Source organism: Myotis daubentonii, chromosome 1 (genome assembly GCF_963259705.1).
Source record: "Myotis daubentonii chromosome 1, mMyoDau2.1, whole genome shotgun sequence".
NCBI classification, from domain to species: domain Eukaryota; kingdom Metazoa; phylum Chordata; class Mammalia; order Chiroptera; family Vespertilionidae; genus Myotis; species Myotis daubentonii.
Genome location: NC_081840.1, coordinates 233,549,069 through 233,574,685, shown reverse-complemented (window position 1 = coordinate 233,574,685; position 25,617 = coordinate 233,549,069). Strand labels below are relative to the sequence as shown.

Below are 25,617 nucleotides of genomic sequence, written 5' to 3'. Positions count from 1 at the left end.
CCATGGTCTCCGGGCCGTGCCCGCCTGCCCGCCCTGGGGCCGCCTGCCCTGGGAGAGGCCTGCGTGGTGGTGGCCCTCGGCTCCGAACGCTGTTGTCACAGACGAACATCCGGCTGAGTGACCACAACAGCGCTGGGAGGATCCAGCTGGGTGCAGGATCCCATGTCACCCCAGCCTGGCCCTTGCCTCTTCCCTCCTCGGAGTAAAGATGGGTGCACAGCCTGCAGTCACCCAGAGCAGCCCCCCCCGCCAGCATCCCACAGGGATGGTCATCGGCCAGAGCGGCTCGGCCAGTTCTCGGCCCTCACGGACGCACAGTGGCAGCGTGGCTCCCGACGGCAGGCCGGGTAAGCCGGCCTCGTCCTCACCGCGGCTGGGCAGTGCCCACCAGACCAGAGCACACGGTTATCCTGTGTGCAGGCAGTGGGTGTGGCCACACCCTGGAGCAGGGCGCCCGGCTCGCCACCCAAGTGTGGAAGCACCCGTGGCGGCCGCTGGGCACCCTCATCTGAGTTCACACAGCCTGTTGGTCGGCTCACTGTGAGGTTTTAATTGTAAAGACCACGTACACGGGAAACAGACTTTAAACAATGCAACGAGCTTTGATAAATGTGGACTTGTAACCCCCAAGCCCGGCTGCAGCATTCCCAGACCCCAGAATGTCACCCGCGTCTCCCCCAGACCGGCCCCACCCCACCCCAACTATTGATGGTCCCGTGTGAGTTTCAGCAAGTCCTGAGCCTGTCGGTGCCGTGAGTCAGGTCCCTGCGTGCTGCTGAGTGAGCCCGCAATAACGTCAGGCTGTCGTGACGGGTGCTGGCTTGTTCCCGGGTTTTGCCTGTGACGGGCGTTGGTGCATGTCTTTGTGGGCGGTATGTCCATTGCTCGAGGGGTGCCTGGAAGTGGGGTGACAGCCACGGTGCTGCTGTGCATCTAGCTTCCCAAGGCCGCGTCTTCCCAGCGACACGGCCACGAGGGTCCCGCTGGGCACACTCTGCCAGCCCTGGTGCCGTGGTGAGCGTTCGGGCGGGTGCACTGGGGCCATACAGGGTGCAGAGGTGCGTTTCCCTGACGACTGGTGATGTCAGAGCTTCAGATGTGCTGCCTGCATCTGTTCAAGTCTTCGGCCCATTTTTATTGGGTTATTTTTTCTTGTAGGAATCTTTTTCTGTGTTTTGGTCAGGAGAGGGTTGAGGTTATCCTTTATGATCCCAGGATGCGGATGACGTCAATGTAAGGAACAGCCGTGCAAAGGGGGAACCACATACGTGCTTTCAGCGTGAGAAAAGGAGACGCCCTCCCTGGGCACCTCCCCAGCCACGCGCTCAGCTCGCTGGGCTCTGAGGAGCACGTGAGTGTCCGGGACCTGAAGGACCTGGGCCGGCTCTGCCGTCGGTTCTGCAGCCGCGTCTGGGGGCCCTCAGCACCTGGAGTGGCCGATGCTGCAGTTTTGCTGCAAGAACTGATTTCTGCTCTGGACACAAGGCCCTTGGTCTAGTTTCCTTTGGACAAAGACTGATTTACAGACACGAGGACCGAGGGGGAGCGTCCTATAGCCAAACCGTCAGGAGGGAGGCTGGTCCCCACAGTGCGTCCCCCCCCCCCCCCCGCCCCGCCCATGCACCGCCTGGCAGGGTCAGAACCCGGACATCTGCCCACCAACCTCCAGCCACAACACTGAGGTGGGACCTGCATCGTCTCTGGCCGGGAGGACTGTCTGCAGATCATTCTGGAAAGAGCTTCCGGAACCTGCCACAGGCGGCATTGCTGATGATGGTGACGTCGTCGGCCACGCCTGCCTCAGAGACCACCTGCCCGTTCTGCACCGTAGCCTCCCCGTGCAGCTACCTGAGCTGTGGCCCCGCCAGCTGCACACGGAGGGTCACCACTCGCCTCTGTGGCACTCAGCATGGCCACTTCCAGCTCAGCCTTCAGCTCCTCCAGGCCCAGCCGGAGGGCAGACACAGCCAGGGCACGCAGCCCCGATGGGTGGTACCCGGGCACCAGGTCCGTATTGTGCGCCTCCAGCACCGAGTCCTGCATCGGTGCAGGCGGCCCAGGCCGCGCAGGGCAGTGAGCACGCTGGCCTTCTGCAGCTCCGCCTTGGGGTGGCTCACGTCCCTCACGTGCAGGATCACGTCTGAGTGGGCCACGTCCTGCAGGGTGGCCGAGGACCGGGTGAGGCTGCGGGGCAGCTGGGACAGGAAGCCAATGGTCCGTGTAGATGACGGTCATGCGGGACGGCAGGGAGCCCGCGTGCGCCGGGATGTAAGGCTTCAAACGGTCCGGGGGCTGCATGGCGCTGTCACCCGTCAGAGCCTTGATCGGCGTGGTCTTCCCACAGCTGGTGTTACCCCACCGGGAACTCCCGCTGCCTGTGCTGCCTGCCCAGCAGCTGCCTCTGCTGCCGGAGGCTCCAGGGCCTTGTGGCTTTGCATCTCCTCTTCTTTCATCAGACACTGCCGCACCTGCATGAAAGGTTCTCCTGACCCCATGATGTAGCGAGTTGCCTCCATGTCCGTCCAGGTGGGCAAGGTCGTTCTTCATGCCGGACCTGAGGAGGGGGAGCTCTGCCAGAGCCACCTGCAGCTGCGCCTCCTTGGTCCGGGCACTGCAGTGAAGATGTGCAGGACCCCGGTGTATTGGTCGAACACCTGCACGCACCAGGTGGCCTCCAGTTCTCTCTTGGTGGGCACAGACATCCTCTCCGCATTCAGAACGACAGCTGTCGCTTCCAACAGGCTCCTAATTTGCTCCGTCAGCTGCTCCAAGCGCCTCTGCCGAAGAGATCAGCTTCATGTTGGGCGTCTTGGTCGGCACCATCGTCTCCACCACCGACCAGTTGTCCAGCGTGTGCACCAGCGCCTTCGCCTCCGCCTCTGCCACTTGGCCTGGGTCCCCCCTTGACCTCGGGGTGAACCAGGCACACACGCTGGGCCCCGCCAGCAGCAAGGGCTCCCTCCGCAGCAGCTCCTCAGAAATCTTTAGTTGTAAGATTTTATTTTAAATCCTCACCCAAGGATATTTTTGCCATTGAGTGCAAGTGAGGGAAGAGGGAGAGAAAGAGAAATACTGATGAGAGAGAGATACATTGATTGGTTGCCTCCTGCACATGCTCCAATGGCCAGGATCGAACCTACAACTCAGGTACAGCCCTTGACCAAGAATCAAATCCTGAGCTCCTGGTTCATAGGTTGACACTCAACCACTGAGCCACACCAGCCGGGCTCGAGTCAGTCTTGAAAGGGAATGTGAGTCCCTTTTGCAATACTTATTTTCTACTTCTTCCGAGTTATTTTGGCTTTTCTAGTTTCCTTGCATAAATTTTAGAATCAGCTTAGCCTATATAATAAAAGCCTAATATGCAAATCAACCGAGTGGCAGAATGACCAGCTGCTATAACACGCACTGACCACCAGGGGGCAGACGATCGATGCAGGGGCTGTCCCCCGGTGGTCAGTGTGCTCCCACAGGGGGAGTGCTGCTCAGCCAGAACCTGGGTTCACAGCTGGCAAGCAAAGTGGCAGAAGCCTCTCCCATCCCCACGGCAGCACTAAGGATGTCCGACTGACGGCTTAGGAGCGGGCCTAAGCCGTCAGTCGGACATCCCCCAAGGGCTCCTGGACTGTGAGAGGGCGCGGGCCAGGCTAAGGACCCCCCCCCGCCCCCCACCAAGTGCACCAATTTTGTCCACCGGGCCTCTAGGAAAGGTCTATAGGAAAGCTAGGATTTTGATTGGGATTACGCTGAATCCATAGATCAGTGTGGGGCTGTAGTCCGTGCAGGTGACCATCAGAACAGAAAGGCATTTCTCTCAAATCTGGAGGCCAGATGTCCAAGATCAAGGTGCCTGCGGGCTGGTTCCTGGTGAGGCCCTCTTCCTGGGAGGGAGGGAGAATGCTGGGTAGCAGTCCTGGGGGACCCGGGCCACAGCCTTCTGGCCCGACCTCACCTTCGTCACCTCCCAAGACAGCCACCTGGGCGCAGGGCACAGCCGAGTCCACACGGGCTCTGAGAAACCCTGACGGCACCAAGCCCTCCCAGCCGTGAACTCAGAGCCGCCTCCACATTCAGACCTTTCCTCGCGTCGTCCAGGCCTGACAGCTCCCCCGCACATAGCTGTCCTCCCGAGTCCGTCACCGTCTTTAATGCTACCGCAGACGTGGCTGTTAAGTTTAACTTTACAGTTGGTTCCCGAATGGTAACGCGGACATAGGCTTGTTTTGTGCGTCTTGTGTCCTTGGACCTTTCTAAGCCCACGCCTGCGTCAGAGCTGCTTTTTTTCACCTCCAGGAATTACCGTGTTCTCCTCCCGAATTCTGGTGAAGAATCGCCTTGACGATCTGAATGGTCAGCTCTCGCGATCCTGACAGAGCCCCCTCCCCCCGGGCGGGGCGGGGCATTCTGCGTTTCTGGGCGCTGGAGCGCAGTAGGTGAGCTCTGTGACGCACTGACGCCCCCCGCACTGGGCCTCTGCTTTCTTGTCTCGATCAGTCCAGCCAGAAGCTCATCCATCTCATCATTTCAAACACCCGCCTTCGGGGTCAGGGAGGCCCTGTGCCCATGGGAGCGAGCGCTTGGGGCGAAGGGGTCACGTGATGTGGCCTCAGGCTTTAAGGGCCACTCTGGTGGCTGCGGGGCGCGTGGACTGGGGGCACGAGGGCAGAGGTGGGGACCCCGAGGGGACGGTGGCTGGGGCCTGGAGTGCTTTCTGAGAGGGGCTATCGGGTGTCGGAGCGACTGGAGGGAGTGGAGAGAGGACACCTGCAGCCCAGGCGAGGGCGGGCAGAGGGCAGTCGCTCAGGCACGTGCACCAGAGAGGGAGCCACGCCAGCGCCACGGGCAACGGAGGATGCAGGTGCAGCGGAGACTCGGGCAGTGAACAGCTCTCTCTGGAATTCCGTGCAAAAGAGGAGCCAGAGGCAACAGGCTGGCAGAGAAGACAGACGGGTTTCCTCAGGAGAGCGGAGCCGCCACTGGACAACCACAGGCCTGGGGTGGGCACGGGGGGTGGGGTGGGGGGGGCTGGCGTGACGGGCACCGACCCCCTTCTCCTCCTAATAACGCCCATCGAGGTATAATTCACACGCCACAGAGCCACTCTTTCCAAACGCACAGCTCGGCGTTTCAGTATCGTAACCAGTGGTGCAGCCACTGCCCCTGACTGCTGGCCACCTTCGTCACCCACGAGGGACCCGGTGCCCATGGGCGGCCGCCCCCCACCCTCCGGCCCCAGGAGCCCGCGTCTGCTTCTGCATGCGTGCACTTGCCTGTGTGCACAGTCCACGCAAGGGCAGCCGCAGGTCTGGCCTCTCGTCTGGCTCACGTACGCCCAAGTGTTAAGACCAGGATGCGCAAATGGGTGTCCCCTCCTGTGGCCACTCAGAGCAGCGGTGCTGTCCACGGGCACGTCCACGCTCCCGTGTGGCCTATGTCCTTAGCACTCCCCCCACCTTCCCCACTCCCGGTCCTAGAAGCACCCATCTGCTGCTTGGGCACCTGTGTGTGCTGGTGCCTCGCCAAGCACCACGTGGAGCAGGTCCGAGACCCGGGGGCCGAGCGGGCCTCGGAGGAAAGGCTGAGGCGGGTGACCACTGGCCTGTGGGGCAAGGGCAGGGCACACAGCATGTGCCAAGGCCCCGAGGCCCGGTGCCGAGCACGCGTGTGGGCAGGGTGCAGGAGCCTGGCTGTGCATGGTGCGAGCGACCCCAGGGCCGCCTCTGGGCTGCTGGCCTGGAGCCCTAGGAACAGGCGATGGCCAGGCTGGGGTGCGTGGGCCCCAGCTCCCAGGCTGCACCTGGAGCAGCACGATGTCAGGGACATCCACACCCCTCCGCCGCCCAGGATGAGGGTGCGGAGGGGGTGTGGGCTGCGGCGTGGGTGCACTCAGGTCGGCCCAGGCCCACCATGTGGTGCCCACGGCTCAGGCCACTGGGCAGGCCGCGGGGAGTCCTGGGGAAGATGAGACGGGGGTCCAGGCCAGTGGGCCGGGCAGGGTGGCCACCTGCGGAGGCAGCTCCCCGAGAAGGGTGTGGGCGGGGCTTGGCCATCCGCCTCCCTGCGGACAGCAGACCCTCCACTCCAGGCCGCTGCCCCCCGGCCCGTCCCCTCCGCATCGGATCCCACGGAGCCGGTCCGCGTTCCCGCCCCAGGGGCAGCCCCAGCCCGGATCCTCCTGGCACCGCGGGGCGGTGGCCTTGGCACCCTTGGGAGAAACGCGCACCAGCTCCCACCCGGCCTGGCCCGGCCGGCCCGTCGCAAGGGAAGGGCCCGGGTACCACGAGCCTCCTGGCGGCCGCGACTTGCACCCCGAGCTCGCACCCCTCCGGCCAGTCCGGCACGCGCAGGTCCACGCGCGCGCGGCCCCTTTAAAGACTTGCTGCGCCCTCCCGCCTCCTTTTTCTCGCGCGTCGCCCTCCGCGGACGTTCTACCCCTTCCCGCCCCTGCCGGGGGCGCGCTCACGTCACCGCGCAGACTTTGGCCCCGCCCCCGTCTTCAGGGTCAGGCCGAGCCATTGGCTGTGATCTCGGGGCACGTGTAGGAGGCGGGTCCTCTACCGGAACAGGCGGGGCTAAGGCGAGAGCGACAGCGACGCGCGGTAGATGCGGACGTCACCTCGCTGACCTTCTCCGCGCACCGCCTGGGCTGGGGCGAGCCAATGACTGGCGCGGTCTTGGGCACGTGACAGGAGGCGGACCCTTCGCCGGAAGGGGCGGGGCGAGACTAGCGACCCGGTAGCGCGGTAGGTGCGGTGGTGGATACGTCGTCGGGCGTGGGTGCGAGTTCCGCGTTGGGGGCTGGCGGGGCGGGGGCGGGGCGGGGCGGGGCGGGGCGGGGTCCCCTGGGCGCCCCGAGTGCGGCTTGATTCGCTCTCAGAAGTCACTGCCCTCGATCGGGCGCTCCTTCCGGGACGCGCCTCCCGGGGTACCTGCCCCTGCCCCTGCCCCTGCCCGGCCTGCAGGGCCCCCAGGCGCGAGTCCCTCTGCTGGGAAAAGGCGGCCGCCCCCCGCTTCCCGCAGGGGAAGCGACGCAGACGGGGCCTCGCGTGTCCTCCCCGCGCGCCCCGCCCCAGAGCCCGCGCGGCCGTGCTGCACTTTCCCGGGTTCCCACCCAAAGCGCCTGCTGCCCTCGCCTGGGACGCCGCCTGCCCGGCTCCTCCGGCGCCCAGGCGGCCATCGCTGGGGGCAGTGGGCGCAGGAGACCGGGGCCCGGGAGCCGGCAGCACTGGGCGGCCCCTCGCTCCCCGCCTCCCGCGCCCCGCGATGGATCAGAGGCTCTCGGAGTTGATCGAGGACCTCACGACGTCGGGGGAGCCCCGGCTGGACCCCGAGAGGATGAAGGAGCTGAAGAAGATGTGCAAGTACGTCCTCGGGTCCGCCCAGAGGGCCGGGCCCCTCCCGCGGCTCCCCGGCGCCTCGCTGGGAAAGCGCCCCAAACGGCCGCCCGGGACAGGGGGTGGCGGGGGGCCCCCGCGGCGGAGGCGGGTCTCCCGTGCGGGTGGCGGGCGTCCCGGGGGCGCATCTGCTGCGGTAACTGTCGGGACCGGCCGTGGGGAGGGGAGGGTCCCCGGTGGGCGGGTGTCCGCCGCCCTTCCCTCCGGCTCAGACCGCGGCGCGGAGGCCGAGCTTGTGGGTCACCCTCACCCTGTGCTACAAGCCGGAGGCTTGGAGGGTGGCTTATTCCGCGGTGAGAACTTACATCCCCCCGGAAGGTTCCAGCCCAGACTGTTCGCCCAGAAAACCCGCCATCAGCAGCCACCGGGCAGGTGGCAGGGTGGCCTGGGCGCAGCCGCTCAGCGGGGGAAGCCAGGGCTGTGCCCGGCGGCCCGTCCCCCTGCGTCCCCCTGCGTCCCCCTTCCCCGCGGGACGCTGCCGTCTCCTGTAACGTCCACCCGTCTGAGCTTTACTCTTAATTCAGCCTTTAAAGTAAAAACCATTCTTGGCTTGCGGGTTCTTGTTGATTTTTGCTTAACCTCACATGAGAACGTGGAGAGGGGGGAGAGAGGAGCATCCGTGGCTGCCTCCCGTGCCCGCCCCAGCTGGGCACTGAACCCACAGCCCCTCGGTGCACAGGACGCCGCTCTGGCCAGGGCTCGGCTCGGGTTTAAGGGAGCAGAAAGGGGCTGGGGGCGGCCGCACAGGGGGGAGAGCGAGGACAGAGGGCGTGTCCCTGCCGCTGGCGGATCCTCCCCACGCGGGGCGGTGAACTACCGTCCTCGGGCACGGGCGCTTGGTAAGGACGCCGGGTCCCCAGGTCCTCGGAGGAGCAGCTGAGCCGCGCCTACCACCTGCTGACGGCCCGGCTGAGGCAGGAGCACGCCGAGGTCCGCCTCTCCGCCTTCCAGGTGGCCGAGGAGCTCTTCGCCCGCTCCCACCTGTTCCGGCTGCTGGTCGTCTCCGACTTCCAGGGGTTCCTGGAGCTCACGCTGGGCACCGACCCCCGGCAGCCCCTGCCGCCCCCCCGGGAGGCCGCCCGGAGGCTGAGGCAGGCTGCCGCCCGGGCCGTCCAGGGCTGGAGCGAGAAGTTTGGCGCCGCCTATAAGAAGCTCGCCTTGGGCTACCACTTCCTGAGACACGGCCAGCAGGTGCGCGGGCCTCGCGTGGTGGGCAGACGTGCCCGGGACCCTTGGCGGCTGGGCCAGGGTTGGGGGCCGAGCAGGCCGGAGAGCGGCCAGCAGGTGGGAGGCGCGGCTCTGGGAGGAGGCTGAGAAGCTCCCCAGGGTGAGGGGAGTGGAGCCTGTGGCCCTGGTGCCCACAGGTGGGCAGGGGAAGGAAGGACAGCGAGAGCCCTTCTCTGACAAGCCCCCACCCTCGACCCTCACACCCTTTGGCGCCTCTCCCGCGTCCTCAGGTGGTGGTCCCGCCCGGGGCCCAGCCGGCGGCGCCCGTCCCTGCGATGGAGCGACGCGGTCTGCCCGCCTCCCTTTGCTGGGAGGTGCTGCCGGCTGGGCCCTGCCAGGGGCTAAGCCTGCCGTCCAGCGGGTCCCTGGTGTTTTGAACGCTGAACTGGGGACACACCGAGGCCTGGCGCGGGCGGTGCCGGTGCCGCTTCTCTGGGGCCTGTTTTGGCTCTTCCTGTGTTCTGTTCAGTTGGATTTTATCTCAATTTCTCAGGTGGATTTTCAGGATGTGCACGCCAGGACGCTGGCGGAGAGAAAGCGAGAGGAGGAGAAGCAGAGGCGTTTAGACAGAATCTACCGGGAAAGGTCCGAGCAGGCCGTGCGGGAGATGGAGGGTGAGTCTCCGCGACCCGGCGGGGGGTGAGGGGCGGCAGGTGGACAGACCAGCTGGGCCCGAGGGACCCCCCCTGGTGGGCAGCCGGAGGGCCCTGCGAGCCGTGCCCCCCTCGGCGGTCACGCTGGCCGCGCCCGCCCCGTGCTGCCGGGCAGGGAGGCGAGACGGGTGTCCTTCGGTGGCCTGTGGGCCGTGTCTGAGCTTTACCCCTCTCTTGGCCTCATTGCTCTTGCAGCCCCGGCAGCCAGGGTGTGAGCACGGGGAGGGGCCCTGCCTCTGGCCAGGGGCCGGCAGGTGCACAGCAGGTCGCTGGGCCCGCGGAGGGGGAGCCGCGTGGGCGTGGGTGCAGGTGCACTCAGGCTGGGGGTCCTCACGGCCTCACAAACCTGCCGAGGAGCGGCTGTCGCAGCTGAGAGAAGACCTCGGGGTCAGCAGGACGTGGGAGGACGGCCCCGGGGCTGCGGCTGCGGCCAGGGTGCTGGGCTCCGGGTGTGTGTGTGGGGGGGGGACGGGGGCTGAACTGTGGGCAGCCCACCTGCTGCTGGATGGGTCTCCCTCAGACAGTGGGCCCTGCCCTTGGCCGGCGGTGCTGTCCTGAGACATGATCGACGAGTAGCGTCTCGACCTTCGCAGAAATGTCCGGGGACATCCGGGGCTGCCTCACGGAGGTGGACAGCTGCTTCCAGCTGCTGGTGCCCTTCGACTTGGGGCCGCACCGGGGGGCCGTCGCACCTGCCGTGGCCTCTGGGGCGCCCGAGGAGGGCCCGCCTCGCCTGGCCAGCGCCCCAGACCTCGGGGACGAGGAGCAGCCCTGCTGCAGCAAGAGCCTGCCTGCCTGTGCGCGCTGCCCAGTGGCCACCACGGGGGCCTCGGGGGACGAGGAGGACGAGGAGGACAGCGACCAGGAGGACTTTGTGCGGCGCCATGGGCTGGGCTCCCACAAGTACACGCTGGACGTGGAGCTCTCAGGTACCCGCTCCTGCCGCGGCTCGGAGCTCCCTCGAGGCCGCAGCCCAGGGCCCTCAGGCACTTCTGACAGCCCAGACTCGGGGCTGAGAGCAGGGTACGGCCCCCAGGGTGGGGTTAGGCTGTGGGCCCCAAGGCCTGCCCTGTGCCCTCGTGGTGGCTATGGCTGCTGCCCAGCCCATCGGGGTCCCAGGGTGGCCGCCGGGCCTGGGAGGAAAACGAGATGGAGAAGCGGCTTCTCGCTGTGTCTGCAAAGATACAGGTGGTGCCCTCAGCCCACGGGGCCCTGGTGTCCCAGCCTCGCGGCTCCACCCCGATACCCCCCTTCCACCGAGCTTCCTCATCGGCCCCGACGCCCGCCCTCGGGGGTGTGAGTGGGTTGCCCTTCAGATGTGTTCTTGGGAGGAGGGCAGCCCTGCTGGAGCCCCAGGACATCCTCACGCACGCCCTCACCCAGAGCCTGGCGAGCCCCACGCACGCCCTCACCCAGAGCCTGGCGAGCCCCAGGGAACTGCCCACCTGTGCCCGGGGCAGGGAGCTGGCAGCGGGTGGGAGGTGGACGTGGCAGCGGGTGGGAGGTAGGCGTGGCAGCGGGTGGGAGGTGGGGTGGCAGCTGGATTGGCTGGGCACAGGGAGGAGCTGGCCTTCATCCTGCGGCAGCGGGGGCGGTGGACGGCCGGGCCTGTCTGTCTGTGGGAAGCCGTAGAGGTCTCGGGTCCAGGGGAAGGGCATCAGGTCAGGCTGACCTGGTCTTTGCCAAAATCATGAAGCACCAGATTTGGGCGTCAGGTTTGGGGTCCCAGGGGATCTGTGATGGAAGTGGGATGGGCGGAAGTGCCGGTGACCTGCCCGGGGCCCTGGTCCCTCTGGTGACCCCTGCTCCCCCTGCAGGCAGCCTCAGGGTGCAGGAGGACGAGGACAATTGCGCTGTCATCCAGTCGGCCCGGGACGCGCTCAAGCTCATCCAGAACAAGTTCCTGCCGGCTGTGCGCACCTGGGTCCAGGTGAGGCTGCGCGCCTGGTCGTGCCTGCGGGGAGTGCGGGGAGGGTGCCCAGGCTGCCGGGTGACGCGCCCTTGCTGGCAGCTGTTCACCCGCGCAGGTGCACGTGGCCAGCACTTGGAGGCCGCCATCGACTTGAAAGCTGAGCTGGAAACCGCCCTGCGGAGATCCCAGGAGCTGGACATTGAGCCCGAGGGGCCTCACAGGAAGGAGGTGAGTGGGGTGAGGGCTGGTGGGTATGCAAAGGCTCTGGCCCTAACTCAGCCCTCCAAGCAGAGAGGCTGGGCTCTGGTGCATTCCGGTTCCTTCCTCACCAGGCCCTGGAGTTGAGGATGAGGAGGTAGAGGGGCTGGGACAGGGAGTCCCCAGTCCCTGGGGTGGGGGCCTGTGACTTCCGGGTGAGTTTCTGAGCAGTTGGGCCTCAACTTTGTGGAGTGTGCAGCTCCCTGGGACCAGCAGAGGGCGATCTCGTCTTCAAAGAAAACGAGGCTGTCAGGGACGCTCACAGCAGAGGGGAGAGGGCTGCAGTGCGCCGGGTGGCTGTTGGTGTGGCTGTGAGCTCATGCGTTGCTTGCAGAAGCCCTGTCGGCACCTCCACCGCCTCCGAGCTCACAGAGCCTCGCACCTCTCACTGGCAGGGGCCAGCGTGCTGCCCGGGTGTCCGCGGATGCTGTGTGGGCGGGAGGGTCAGTGTCCACCCTGGTCGTCGTGGGGCAGCTCCAGGCTGCTGGTGGCAGGAGCGGCTTGGGGAGCGGGAAGCCACTGGTCGAGGCGATGCCACCGCCCATTCTGAAGGCTGGCGGGCCTGGCCTGGCGAGGGGCTGACAACAGGGTAAACCGAGGCGGGCGCCGTGCGTGCTGCGCAGGGCGGTGCGGGCCAGGGTCTGATTGAGCGCGGGAGCGGGCGGGAGGCGCGTCTCTGCCTCGGCTCTGCCTGTCAGGGAAGGAGCGGGCGGGCGGAGACAGGCGCTCGGGGGCTGATTGCGCTCGGGGGCTGATTGCGCTCCAGGCCCCGGAGACAGCTCAGTCCGGGGCTGCAGATGGAGCGATTGGCCGGGCTGAGTGGCAGCGCCGGCTCAGGTGAGCGCCGATCCCAGAATAGACGCCGTGGTATCTGCGCATCTGCTCCCGTTCTGGTCTGCGCCGGGCAGCCGCCTGGGGCTGGTAGTTAGAAGTTCGGAGCGTTGTTCTTGGCTGGTTTTCCTGTAAGATGCCTGGGGTTAAATCCCTGGCCTCGGTGCCTCCCCACTTAGCCCGGGCCTGGCTGAGCGGGGTGCGGGTTCAGTGACTTAACATCTGAGAGCTGGTCACTGTGGGAGAGGGTCCCCGGGTCCCAGCGACCCCGAGCCCCAGACACGGGAGGGGAGCCTCTCCTCCCGCAGCTGCACGGGGGGGGGGGGGGGGGGGGGCCTTTTTCTTTTGATTTCCTGTTTCTGTCCTCGTGGCCACTGGTTCCTACATATTGTTTTCCTTTTGATGTAGATGTTCTGTCTTTAGGAAATATTTAAGCCGGTTTAAATGGGTCTGCCGGTGCTTTATAGAGGCCTCGCCGCCTGCGCTGGGGAACGGCCGGGATAAATCTCGCCCCGATCGATAGGCAGCAGCCCTGGGAGATTTAGTCTCCAGCCGGCAGCTCGGCAGCGGCACGATCACGGGCTGCATCCGTTACGCTGATAAACATCCTCTGGAAACTTTTAATTATGGAGCTAAGATCACCAATTCCTTAGTGTTGTGTAATTAACAAAATAGTAATTTCCCCTCACCCATAAGTCAGAAAAAAATAATTTTAAGTGTCGGTCTATTTGAACTACCCGCAGTGGGGGTTTAAACTAACGTTGGCTTACGTGTGTAAGTGGCTAAAGCCCACACGGACCCTGTTCCGCCATCGCCAGGCTCTGGCCGCTGCCTGGCCTAATGGCGGTCCTCCCGCTCAGCCACGTGAGGGCTCCCGGGTCGGGGCCACTGGAGTGAGGCCGGGCTGCTCTGTGTGGGCCTGGCCTCCTGTAGGTGAAAAGGACAGAGCAGGAAACGCAGGGAGTGAAATGTTGGACGTGTCAGGCTCCCAGAGAGGCAGAGGAACTAAATCAGGGACGTGGGGACCTTGGACTCGGCAGGGCCAGTAAACAACCTTCCTGTGACGTGGCCCCTCCATCATGCTGAAGGCCAAGCCGCTGCCTCGAGGGGCTGAGAGCAGGGAGGGTCTGCAGGCTGATCTCCTGAGGACTGGGGAGCATCTCAGCCAGGCCTCTCCCGCCCCAGCGCCCCCTCCCCCCCACCTCCCCCCTGCAGACACCTGCATCAGCTCGCCTTCCCAACGGCCCTGCCAGCCCTGTGCCCCAGCCACCTTCGCACCTTGTTCCTCTAGTGCCAAAGGCAGCTCCCCCGGGGAGCTGTAGCCCATTTTACAGGCAGGAAGACTGAGTCGAGCAGTTGTGTGAGCCTTGTCTTCCTCCCAAGGCTGAGCCACCCAGGGAGGGTGCCACCCACAGTGTCACGGGGCAGGAGTCCTGCCTCCCGAGCCAGAGAGCAGGACTCCTCATTGAGCTTCCTCTCCATGCTGGAAGCGAGATCTCCGTCAGGGGCAGGAGCTCAGGGGGAAGGCTCTGTGCCCCTCGCACTGACGGCTGCGGCCTCCATGGCACTCCTGTGGTCGCTGGAGGAGAGGGCTGTCCATTTGGACCAAAGCCTGGCGTGGACGCCCGCCTGTCTCCTGGCTGCCATCCGCTGAGGTTCACGCATGCGCCTTACCTGTCTGCCTGCTGCCCATTGGCCCAGACCCAGCAGAGCTGGACCCCGGCCTCACCCCCGAGATGGACCTCCAGGCGCAGCGCCCTCCTACCCGCAGCAACGGGCCCGGCCGCGGGAGCAGCCCCACGCAGGCTGCGTGCAGCTCACTCCTGCGAGCCATCAGGCCAGCGAGGGAAGGGACAGCCCTTCGAGGACGGGCGGCTCCTGTCCCCAGCTCAGGGCCGGGCCACGCAGGCTGTGGGGCCCGTGCGCTGCCCGTGTCCCCTGCTCGCTGATGCTGCTGAGATAGCGGCCTGGCGGGGCAATTTGCACGGCCTTCTGGGAGGGCATTAGCATATAAATAGCCGCCGGATGACGGCCATCACAGCTGAGCACGTTTAATTTTTAGTTTATAAGATAGAATGGGGTTTTAAATGCACAGCCATCAAGGCTGAGAGACAAATGCAGGTGGGAGCTCACTTGTCTGACGAGGCCTCACATCATTTTTTTTTAAAAGGGAAACACACATAAACCGAACAGAAGTGATTTCTTGGGGGAAAAGTAATTGAGATTGCGCACCAAGTTAATTAGATCGCACAGAATTTATTTAATGGTCCCAGCTGTATCGGGCGGCCTGGTGGGCGGGCCGCCCTGGCGCGAGGCGCGCTTCCCGTCCCCTCTCCGGTAATTAGTACCCTCGCCACCTCACTTCTGCAAACTGATTGCGTTGTATATTTTAGCCATTTTATTGCTTGTTTAATTATGATTGTGGAGGCTCATTTTTCTAGATCCTTTTAACTGTGGGTGAAGAATCCGTTCGTATAGAACCAGCGAGGCCATGGCCTCCTCCAGGCCTCCCTGGCCGCGGGCGGGCTGTGCGCCTTAAAGCTTCAAAAAGCGCAGGAGGAGTCCGGTGGCCGAGGACTGACCGCCTGCCGGGCCCTCACCTGTTCGGGGTGAGCACGTGGCCGGCATGACCTTCACGAGTCCCAGACGAGGCGCCAGGTCAGGTGGCGATCTGAAGCTGCTCTGGGGACACCTTTAGCGGAGGCCACCTGAGAGCGTGACCTCCTCCCAGAGGATGGCTCCTCGGGCATCCTGGCCCCTGCTCTGCCCTGCCCCCAGCGCCTCCCCCACCCCCTCAGTGCAGGCTTCCGACCCCATCCATGACCTTTGACCACGTGGGGAGGTTGTTGCTGCTGCCTTGAACCGCGGGGCTGGCCCAGGAGCTCAGGTGCAGGCCTTCGTGGCCAGCTGTGCTGGGTCCAAGGTCGTGGGAGGAGTGGCAGCCTGGGGGGCGGTGCTTCTTGGAACAGGTGCTTGGTGGGAGGCCCACGGGCAGGCCACGCACGCAGGGGCCACGGCGGGCGGGCGGGGCAGCAGTGCCTTCCCCACCTGCCTGGGCGCACAGTTGCCTGGAGCCCCGTGCAGACTCCCTGGGCCTGTTGAGCTCCCCTGGGACCCGACACGGCAGGGGGAGCTGTCGAGCTGAGGGTGGTGTTGCCGGAGGCTGCTCTCGGCTGCAGTGAGCTGACCCAGCGCTGAGGGGGGCCCCGCTGGCACCTCCGGAGGCCGTACTCACAGCCCAGCTTGCAGAGGTCCTCGCCCCAGCCTGTCCCGGACGCGGGCGCGGAGTGAAGGTGCGTGTTCCTGCTAGTTAGCTCAGCAGCTGAATGTTTTAGAAAGTGGAAATTTAACACAAGTCCCTGGTGAACTTCGAGGGTGGGAGCGATAAGCACAGTCTTTTATGAAAACGACCCCCATATTTAAAACGTGGCATCTGCGTTCTGCATTGTAGCACCCGGTCGGTCCACATCTACCTTTTAGGAAATTAAAACACATAAATTCTGTTTAGTGTTGGGTGCGCACTGTGAGGCCGGGAGCTGTCATGCCCTCGAACCTTGGGCTGCTTTCCCTTTCATAAATTCCGGGGAGATTCTATACAAAAATAATTTTCAGGTCCGCGGCTCATTGTTATTCAAACGTGATTGATTGTCGTCATTTGCTCAGCTCGGGAGTTAAGTGCCCCTGTCATTTCCAAAGAGTATAATTGGGACGTTTCACAGGTCAGCGGCGGAGACAGGCTTCCCTTTGATCAGTGTTAGGCTGATAACAGAAATTGCCGTTTCCAGTGATGGATGTCTCCGCACTCCGAGGCAGGGCTGCCGGAACCCAAACCAAGTGCATTTGCATCTGATTATGCCTCTGGGCTGCGGAACCAGGTACGGCCGGCAGCCCAGGGCGCCTCGGCCTGGACTTGGCCGCGGGGCCACGCGCGCCGCCCCCTGTGGCCAGTGTTGTGTCAGGCGGTCCTGTACCTGCGTTTGCCTCTGAGCCTGACCAGCCCGTCGCCGGTGATCATGGGACAGGGTCTGTCTTCCTTCCTGCCGCCTTTTCTTAGGGGGCCTGGCCTGGAGGCACAGTGGGGGCCGTGGGCGGGGTTTCTGGGCGCCTCCTGCTGTGGCCCTCCCCTCAGGAAGGACGTCTGAGGGGCGTGGCTCCCCTGGGATGGGGGGCTGAGCCGTCCTGAGCTTCATAAGGTTCTGGCCAGGACGCCTGCCCCCAGGGTGCGTGGCCCTGGTCGCCCCGTGTGGGCGCTCCTCTGGGAGGACCTGCCCTTCGTGCACAGGGCCTGCCACTCCCACTCCCACTGAGCCAGGAGGGCGAGGCCCCATCACACGGGCCTGGGCGGGGCCTCGTGTCCACAGGAAACTTCCTGTGGTGGCTGTTAGCGTCGCTGTTAGGACAGAATGTTCCAGAAGTGCTGTGGTCACAGCACCGCCGAGGCCCCAGTGAGGAGCTGGCCCAGAACAGGGCGTGGTGCTGTGGCCGGGCTGAGCCCAGCTGGGCCGTCACCTCCCTGGGCCTTGCCTTTTAGGGTGAGACCTGCTCTGGGGTGCTCTGAGGTGCCTGCAGGTTCGTGTTGGGGTTTGAGGGGGTGCACAGAGCTGGTGGTTTTAGGAGCGAGGGCGTGGGCTTGGAGACAGGTCAGTGAGTACAGCCACAACGCTGACCCCAGCTGGGGCCCCGGCACCTCCACCTCTGCCTGCTCCTCCCACTCAGCCTTGGGGTGTCCCACAGACGGCGGCCCTGGGAGACGAGGACGAGGACGAGGATGATGGCGACTTTGTGGAGGTCCCGGAGAAGGAGGGGTACGAGGCCTGTGTCCCTGAACACCTGTGGCCCGAGGACGGTGAGTGGCGGAGGGGCGTTGCATGGGGCCTCGGGGGTGGGATCTGGGCCGCTGATGGGCCACGGTCCTGAGGTGCGCTTGGCGCGGTGCCCCGGCAGGCTGCAGTCAGCCCCCGCGGTCTGCACCCGGCCCTGCTCTCCATGGAGCGCGGGGCCTGCGGACTGTGCCTGCGGCCTGTGCCTGGTCCGTGGGAGCCAGCCCCGACGCGGAGCTCGAATTTCCTCCGACTTTTCACCGAGGGCTTTTATCTTCCCCTTAATCCTGCGTCTGTCAGGACGCAATCTCTTTCTCAAATTTACATTTTAATTACAAGGCCAGCTGAACTGGGCAAAATCAATAGTGTCAGGCGGAGGCTGGCTGTGGGCCGCCTCGCCTCCTCTCCTGGATTGATCCGTCCGCCCCGCCCGCCTTAATGCTCCGGGCGGATGGTGCCACTCATCAATTTAAACAAAAAAGGAGATTTGGGCCTTTCCATGATTCTTCCTAAAGCCACCGTGGGAGTGAGACTGCACCAAGCCCTGCACCGAGTCCGGCGCGGGCCTCCCTCCCAGCCTCCCCTAGAAGTTCCCCTGAAAGCCGCGTGCCCGCGCCTGCTCTCCGGCTGCACTTGGAAAGTACGTCGGCGAGATTGATTTCCTACCGCAGTGTGAGATGGCGGTGTTTTTTTAGTGCCCCGAGCATTTACCCCGCTCTAACACGCTTACCCATCTTTTTAATGGTTTAAAACAACAAATCAATGAAAAATATATTTCATTCTTGTAACTCAGGAATTCTCATATTGATCTTGGGCTGTGACTGTATCCATCCAAACGCCAGTGTCATTACCAGCCTCTCCGTGCGCGGGCACGCGTGCACACATGCTTGTGCGGGCCACCGTGTTCCTAATGGCGTGCCGTCAGCCTCCCAAGTGGGCGTGTGGGCGCCTTCGTCAGTGGGGCCTGGGCCTCAGAGCTCATGCTCAGGTGGCCAGAGGCGGACACAGTCACTCTAAGGGGCTCTGTCCTGTGTCCCCCTCTCAGCATGGGACCCCAAGAATGGGGCGGACGGCAGAGCTCCAGGGCGTCTGGGGCAGGGCGGGCAGACATCTGTGATAGGTGGTGGGCCATGTGTGCCCCTGGCAGCTGCTCACCCCTGCTCCCCTCCGCTCACCCCTGCTCCCCTCCGCTCACCCCTGCTCCCCTCTGCATATGGCCGGCAACTGATCAATGTTCCCCTCTCCATGTTTCTCTCTCTCCTTTCCTCTCTATCTAAACTCACTGAAATACCTGCAGGTGAGCCCCCAAACATTCATTCTAATGGTCATCCCTAATAATTAAAGATTCATACTTACATCTGCTGTCCACTGCTTGCTTCTGCAGTTTATCAATGTCTGTACATCCCCCGCACAAGATGGTCACCTGGCTCCTGGGCACAGCTGGGCGCCCATGCTGCAGTCAGTCCCCCGCGGGTGGGATGTACAGACAGGTGGGTACTGGGCAGCACAGGCTGGCCAGCTAGTCTAGGGAGGGCAGTGGGCTTCCGTGGTGCCTGAGACGCTGCCCTTGTCTGCCCCAGGAACGTGGGGGTGGACGCTGGGCGTGTGGGCCCATCGGTGGCGGTGTTCTGTGGGGATGCCGGCAGGTGCCAGCATTGGGGCTCAGCTGGCTGGTGGCAGGGCCGGCCCTCCGTGGGCTGCAGCCATGGCTGCTGGAGGGTTTGGTGCCCTGACCTGCAGGCCGCCTGCTGACCCCGGGTCACACCTTTCCTCCTGGGCTGGGGGCACAGTGCAGGGGTCTGCTCAGGACGGTGACCAGGAGCAGGAATGTGTTTCAGGGTCAAAGAAAGACCTGGCGGCGCAGGGCTTGCTGGCGAGGAAGAGGAGGAAGACGGACGAGGAGGCGAGCGACCCCACCTCTGCTGCCGCCCAGCTCCACCGGCTCCGCGGCCACTTGCCCCCAGCCCCATGCCCGAGCCCCAGGTGACTCCCGGTCGCCCCGCCTCTGCCCAAGGCACGGCCTCGGGCTCCTTGATGGCAGCCCCAGGTGTGCATCTGGCCAGGGCACACCTGCCAGCACCTGTGCCTCTGGGGGTGGGGGTGGGGCAGAAGCGGGTGGGGGGCACCCAGCCCAGGGCGAGGGCCCCAGATCCAAGGCCAGCTCCCCGTGCCGCTCCCTGAGCAGTGGGAGCTGGGCTCCTCACAGCCTCGGTGGTGCCTGGAGCCGACCGGCCTGTGCTCAGGGAGGCAGAGGGAGAGGCGGTGGCTGTGGCGGCCTAGGTGTGCACGGCCAGAGCGCCCTGCTGTTCTGTGGCCCCTGCAGGGCGCCGCTGGCACCGGAGGAAGCCGGGAGGCTGGCGGCAGAGCGGGCCCGGGCGCCCGTGGTGCCCTTCGGGGTGGACCTGTGCAACTGGGGCCAGGAGCAGCCTGCGGCCGGGAAGGTCCTCAAGTGAGTGCAGGCGCGTCTGGTCTGGGGCCTGCCCGCTCCCACCTCCACCCGCAGACAGGCATCCGGGGGCCAGGGCCCAGGGCACTCCCCTCCTTCAGGCTCCTCCAGCCCTTGTCACCGTGGTCTCGTCCCACTGCCCTCGTCCTCGGGCTCTGAGTGGCTGGGCCTGGGGCCCTGAGGAGGGTGGGAAGCCCCTTGCTGTGCTGGCCTGCGCTCCGGCCCGCAGACCAGGGGGCACGGCTCTGCCCTCTGGAGCCCCGCTGGGGCGCAAGCCCGCGCGGCTCTCACAGGCGGCCGGCCTGCAGGGTGGAGTCTCAGCACCGCTTCTGGAAGCCCAGCGAGGTGGATGAGGAGGTGGACAGCGCCGAGGTCTCGGAGGTGCTGCGGAGCCGCCACATCACCTTCGCGGGGAGCTTCGAGCCCGTGCAGCACCGGTGCCGGGCCCCCAGGCCCGACGGCCGGCTCTGTGAGCGCCAGGACCGGCTGAAGGTGAGCGTGGCCGCAGGGGGCCCGGGGGCCTGGGCCGGCTGCCCTGCGGGGCCCGACTCAGGCACCAGGCGCCCCCTTCACCCTTTCCCGTGACGGCAGCTCCCTGGCGCCTGCCTGCCTTCAAGGGGCGAGGGTGGGTGGCGAGAGGCAGAGGATGACGACCACTGTGCTTTGCCCCAGTGCCCGTTCCACGGCAAGATCATCCCCAGAGACGACACGGGGCGGCCCCTGCACCCGGAGGACAGGGCCCGGGAGCAGCGGCTGCAGAGGCAGGCCGGGCGCTCAGGTGGGCACTTGGGGGGGGGGCCTGTTGGGGGACAGGGGGTCCCAGCAGCCACCAGGGCGACTCTGTGTATCTGTGTGTGGACCCTGCCTCTCCAGCTGGGCCCCTGGGTCCACACAGCCTGTGGGTGTCGGGCACTCCTGTGGGAGAGTGGGCACACCCTCTCCCGAAGCCCCTGTCGCCGCTGGCTTGTGGGGCTCTGGGGTCTGAACCGGGCTTTGCAGGCAAATGAGGGAACTGAGGCAAGAAAAGCTGATGGGCTGAGCCCCTGCTGCTCAGAGGAAGCAGCTCGCTCTGCCCTCACACCTGCGGTCTGGCTCTCGCCAAGCCCCATCCCTCTGCCCAGCGTGTGCGGGGTGTGCGCGCGCCGTGTGTGGTATGTGCACCCATGTGTTCGCGTGCTGCGCGTGTGTTTTGCGTGTGTGTGTGTGTGTGTGTGTGTGTGTGTCCGGGCCGAGGCGAGGGGCGCTGTCTCCAGATGCTCTTGGGGCCCTCGCCGGGCTCCCCATCTTCTGGCGGAGGCCCGTTTCAGGTGAGCTGGCCGTGGGCTGCAGCCCCGTCGTCATGCTCAGGACAGCGTAGGGAGCTGTCTCACCGTGGTGCGCGTGTCAGATTGGTGCTGGGGCACGTGCCACGCAGCAGGGCCGCGAGGTGAGGGCAGTGCCGTCGCCGGCTGGGCCGCACGTGGGCGCTCAGTGGACTGGAGTCTTGAGGCCCTGGCCACCGGGTGTCCTTTCCCCGGACCCTGAGGAAGGTGGGAGGCGGCTGAGTCTGGGGGTGCTGGCCAGCGTGTGGGGTCCCGGCCGGTGTTTGTCATTAGTGGAGCGTTTCCTTTGTCCCGAGAGACGAAGATTAGATTTAGCCTGACGCCCGGCCGGCGCCTGGCCCTGGCGACGGGCAGGAGGGTCGGACCTGCTAACCCACAGGCCAGCCTCCCTGGAGGTGCGCACTCGGGAGCAAATTGAGTGCCCGTCTGTGTGTCGCCCTGAGGAGCGTCTGTTCCCGGCGCGGTGACTTGTTAACAACAGGTACGGGCCGCGGCCGGGCCGGGCTGGCCGGTCAGATGTGAAATAGCGTCTCTGCACTAACTGCGGTATCGATCCCGCCTCTCGCACGCGGGGCAATTTTCTTCCCGGGCCCTCCCCGGTGACAATGCAGGCTCAGCCGTCGCGGGAGGCGCGCGGCTGCTATTGATTTTCTCCAGGGGCTTTAAATTGCTCCTTCATTTCCCCGAGATGCTCATTCCATCTCGGGCGGGCGCCGCGTTTTCCGTTGTGTTTAAACAATCGCTCCATTCACTGGGCTCCTAAACTGTGACGCCTTCTTATTACTGGGAGATAAACTGTTTAGACAGTTTTCCTTAATCTTGGATTAATCGTCTCTGTATCTGAGCTCTGCAGCCCGTTTTCCTTCACTTCAAAACATCCACTTGGGGAGGCCTCGCCGTCTGTCTGTCTGCGGCACGGCTTCCCTGTGCCCTGCGTGCTCTGCTCACAGCCCGCCCCCCAGGTTCCCGTTGGCGAGGTGGGGGGCCCAGCGCCCCCTGCGGTCTGTCTGGCTGAGCCAGGGTGCTGTCTGTGACTCCTGACCTGTGTGGCCCTCTGAGCTGCTGGCTGGACCCACACCATGTCTCATGGGCCCCTTGTGGCCGTTCAGAGCACCGGGCCCTGGCTGCCAGAGTGGGCACCTTGGTCTCTGACCCCCATGCCTGCCCCCGCCCCGGGCCAGAGCCCCCTTAGACAGAGCCCTCAGCAGCCCTGCACATGAGCACACGGCCGGGCCTGGTGCCACCTGTGGCCCCTGCCGCCCCCAGGCCTGGCCACGAAGGGCGCGTGCAGGAGGGACAGGGCCCCGGGTGAACACACACCCTCACCGCTGAGACCTGTGGCCAAGTCACCTTTGGACCAACACAAAGAAAGCCCAGCCCTCCCTGCCCCCCGCCAGGGCCCCTGCTGTGCGTGCCCTCGGCCAGCGGGCAGGCCGAGAGGCCGTGATGGGGCCTGGGGGACAGTCCCGCCTGGACGGCAGGAGCAGCTGTGAGAGGCACTGCCCCAGCCCAGCTCTCCTGGCCGGTGGTGCGGGTGCTGCGTCCTAGGGCGCGGGCAGGGGGAGGAGCTCTGCCGTGGCCTCAGCCTGGGGAATGGCCAGCAGCCTCCCTGCCCCTCGGTCACTGGGCGATCGGGGAGAGGCACGCGGGTGGTGCCAGGTGTTTTCTGAAGCCTCGGGTCTGTTTGCAGACTGGCAGGACCCCGAGTTTATGAGGGATGTGGAGGTGGCCACAGGGGTGGACCTTGGCTCGTCCAGGGCTGGCAGGAGAGGCAAAGGCAAGAAGAGGAGGCACCCCGGCCTCACCGACCTGAAGCAGCAGGCAGACACCGCCCGCACACGCATCGCCAAGAAGGTCTTCGCTAAGTAAGAGCCCCTCATCAGCCCCAGAGGGCAGTTGACCCAGCTCCCAGCCGTCCCCTGAGGCCCGTGGCACCCCCTCTGCTGTGCATCTCTTCCTGTGGCCACTGGGCCCTGGCAGACGGGGCCTCCCAGCCAGGGAGGGGCAGCAGGCCCTCGGGTGGAGCCTGGAGCGGTCGCCCCGTGGTCACGGGTGAGCCTCTTCCCAAGCAGGTCTTCCCTCGCCCGGCCGACCCGGAGGGCTGGGCACTGGCCTGGGGCCCTCGTGGTCAGTGCTCAGGGGTGTCCACCCGATGACTTCAGGGAGGCCAGTCCCCTCCAAGTCGGGCGGAACGGTCATCGCACGGGCTCAGCCCCAGCAGAGCTCAGCCGGTGCCACCAGGACGGTGGTCACTCCACGTGCTGCTCTCACAGCAGCTTGGGGCCAGGGGTCAGGGCAGGGCCCTCGTAGAAAGGCTGCCAGCCCAGCAGCCCACCGCCCCGCCCGCTGCTGTGGTCAGAGGCTCCCACCAGCTCAAGGTGTGGCCAGAGAGTGTTTGCGGCTTCTGTTGAGGAAACCCCATGAGGCAGGGCCGCCCTCCCCGGAGTTACGCCCTTGATGGCTCTCAGCTGAGCCTACGGGGTAGGGGATGCCCCTGCCCTCCTGGCTGGCTGTGCTGTCTACCCGGTCCAGGTGGGGCTGGGCAGCAGGGCAGCTTCCTGGGTGCCCACCTGGAGCCCCACGGGCTTCTCACTGCTGGCTTGTGTCCTTCCATGTCCAGATGCGGGCGAGGCCCCAGGCTCCAGGCACGAGGCTGGTTTCCTGTGGATCAGCCAGGGGTAAAGGGCACCCCGGGTGCTGACCCGGAGCCGTGTCCTCGCTGCATCCTTGGGCTGCTCGCAGCAGCTGTGTGGGGCCTGCGGAGAGCTGGGCGACCGAGCCCCTGGAATAGGGCCCAGCAGTCCCTGCTTCGCGGCCTCGGGGCTTCCTCCTGGGCTCCAGCGCCGGCCGTTTCCGGCTGTGTCACTCGCCAGCCTGCAGTCTGAGAGAGGTCCGCGGGCCGCGCCTGCCTCCGGACCAGCCCCATTGCCGCCGGGCCCTGGTCAGGAACCGGCCGGGCTCCCTGCTCACCTCTCGCTTTGCTCTCCCTGCAGGGCGGCCGTGCAGAGGGTGGTCACAGCCATGAACCAGATGGACCGGAAGAAGCACGAGAAGTTTGCAAACCAGTTCAACTACGCGCTGAGTTAGGGGCACCTGTGCTGTGGCCCCCTCTGCTCTCAGCTCCTCTCCCTCTGCCAGGGCCCCGAGGGGAGAGCGGACAGGTCTGGGCAGTGGCCTCTGTCTCCATGATTGTGTTCAATGTGAGGAAATGGTGCATCTTCTGATTAAAATGCTGAGGGTGTGGACGCGCCGTGGCCATGGGGGCCACCGCCATCTGGGTTGTGGGTCGGGCCTTTCTAAGAGGCGCTGGGCGCACAGGGCTCACCTCGGCAGCCGTGTCCCCAGCGGGCATCTGGCAGGGCCCCCGCACTTCATGGTGTGCTCAGGGGGGAAGGTCTGGCCATGAATTCTCTCCACGTGCACTTGTCTGGGAATGTCTTCATTTCTCCTTCACTTCTCGGTGTGGGAATGTGCGTGTGGCCACCCCAGCCACCTCCCAGCCCTCTGCTGGGGTCATCCGCTCAGGGACTCTAGGAAAAGCCCCACTTGTGTAAATGCTGTTTTCATGCAAGCATGAAGGGAAGCGGGCACCCGCCCGTCGCACAGTGAGGGTCCAGTTCCCCCTGCCTTGGTGCCGGCTCCATGAACCCACTGTGTGTGTTTCACACACGACCTGGTTGAGTTACAGCTCGCGTGCAGTGGCACACGTGTTTCCAGTGCTGAACCGTCCCCCCACCCCCACCACGTAGTTTAGAACTTCGTCCCCCTGAAAGGCAGCCCGTCCCCAGGAGTGGCCACTCCCCACCTCCAGTCCAGGCCCCTCTGTCTGAATTTCCCTGTGCTGGACCCTGCACGGAATGGAGCCCTGATGGCCTGTCTGGCTCAGGGCAGCGCGGCTGCCGAGTTCTCCCGCGTCGCAGCCAAGGCCAGAAGGCCGCTCCCCTTTACTGCAGCGTTTGGAGGTGCCTTTGTTTATCCACTCGCTAGCGACGTGGATATTGGCACATTTTGACTTGGGACTAATGCTGCTGGGAACATTTGTGTGTTGTGTGCACACGTTTTCACTTCTCGTGGGCATGTAACTAGGAGCGGAATTGCTGGCTCACAGGGCGACTCTGTTTAGCCTTCTGTGGAACTGCTGACCTGCTTTCCCAGCGGCTGCACCTTGCACGTCTCCCCAGCTGCGAGGGTTCGGACTCCTCCACATCCTCTGACACTTGTTAGCGTCTGTCTTTAACCACAGCCATCCTCGTGGGTGGGGTTTGGTTTGCATTTTCCTAGTGACTGATGATACTGAGCATTTAAAAAAAAATACTATTTTATTGATTCCAGAGAGGGAGAGGAACATCAGTGATGAGAGAATCATCGGCCGCCTCCTGCACGCCCACACGGGGGATCGAGTCCGAACCCGGGCCTGTGCCCCGACCAGGAATCAAACCGTGACCTCCTGGTTCATAGGTCGGCGCTTAACCACTGAGCCACGCCAGCCAGGCTTGAGCATCTTTTCATGTGACTTTTGTACAAATGGGAAGCTTTCACTTGTCTTACTACTAATTCAGTGTTTTATAGATCTGTTTGATTTTCTATTCCCTCCTGAGTCAGTTTCAGTAGTCTGTAGGAGTTTCATCTAGGTGGTTACAATTTGCTGACATATAGTTGTTCGTAGTGTTCGTTTATAATCTTTATTTCTGTAGGGTCGGAAGAAAGTATTTTGGGAGTTTGAGTGAAATTATTTGGTCTGGCCCTGCCCTGGC

At 64.8% G+C, this 25,617-nt stretch overlaps 1 protein-coding gene and 1 pseudogene across 5 annotated transcripts; one reads left to right on the top strand and one right to left on the bottom strand.

Annotated features, from left to right (window-relative positions):
- Positions 1–548: 548 nt before the first annotated feature.
- Positions 549–3,793, bottom strand: LOC132242905 (putative GTP-binding protein 6; annotated as a pseudogene).
- A 2,776-nt stretch (positions 3,794–6,569) lies between these two features.
- Positions 6,570–24,093, top strand: UVSSA (UV stimulated scaffold protein A). Of its 5 annotated transcripts, none has more exons than XM_059677819.1 (13): positions 6,596–7,361; positions 8,255–8,585; positions 9,115–9,235; positions 9,868–10,203; positions 11,092–11,204; positions 11,286–11,414; positions 16,992–17,121; positions 18,934–19,078; positions 19,419–19,544; positions 19,850–20,033; positions 20,214–20,319; positions 22,554–22,728; positions 23,857–24,093. In XM_059677819.1, exons 1-13 carry the CDS (start codon positions 7,264–7,266, stop codon positions 23,948–23,950), a joined length of 2,088 nt encoding a protein of 695 aa, XP_059533802.1. In that variant the 5' UTR covers positions 6,596–7,263; the 3' UTR covers positions 23,951–24,093. The 5 variants fall into 5 exon arrangements, with proteins under 5 accessions (XP_059533824.1, XP_059533818.1, XP_059533802.1 ...); XM_059677827.1 differs by having other exon boundaries at positions 6,608–7,361; positions 17,010–17,121; XM_059677835.1 differs by lacking the exon at positions 9,868–10,203 and having other exon boundaries at positions 6,592–7,361.
- The last annotated feature ends 1,524 nt before the right edge of the window (positions 24,094–25,617 follow it).

Bases quoted from the DNA above. Each gene is read 5' to 3' on its own strand.
- UVSSA (XM_059677819.1), top strand. From the start codon at position 7,264: ATGGATCAGAGGCTCTCGGAGTTGATCGAGGACCTCACGACGTCGGGG. The intron at 7,362-8,254 runs GTACGTCCTCGG...CCGGGTCCCCAG, and splicing joins GAGCTGAAGAAGATGTGCAA to GTCCTCGGAGGAGCAGCTGA. The intron at 8,586-9,114 runs GTGCGCGGGCCT...TCAATTTCTCAG, and splicing joins TCCTGAGACACGGCCAGCAG to GTGGATTTTCAGGATGTGCA.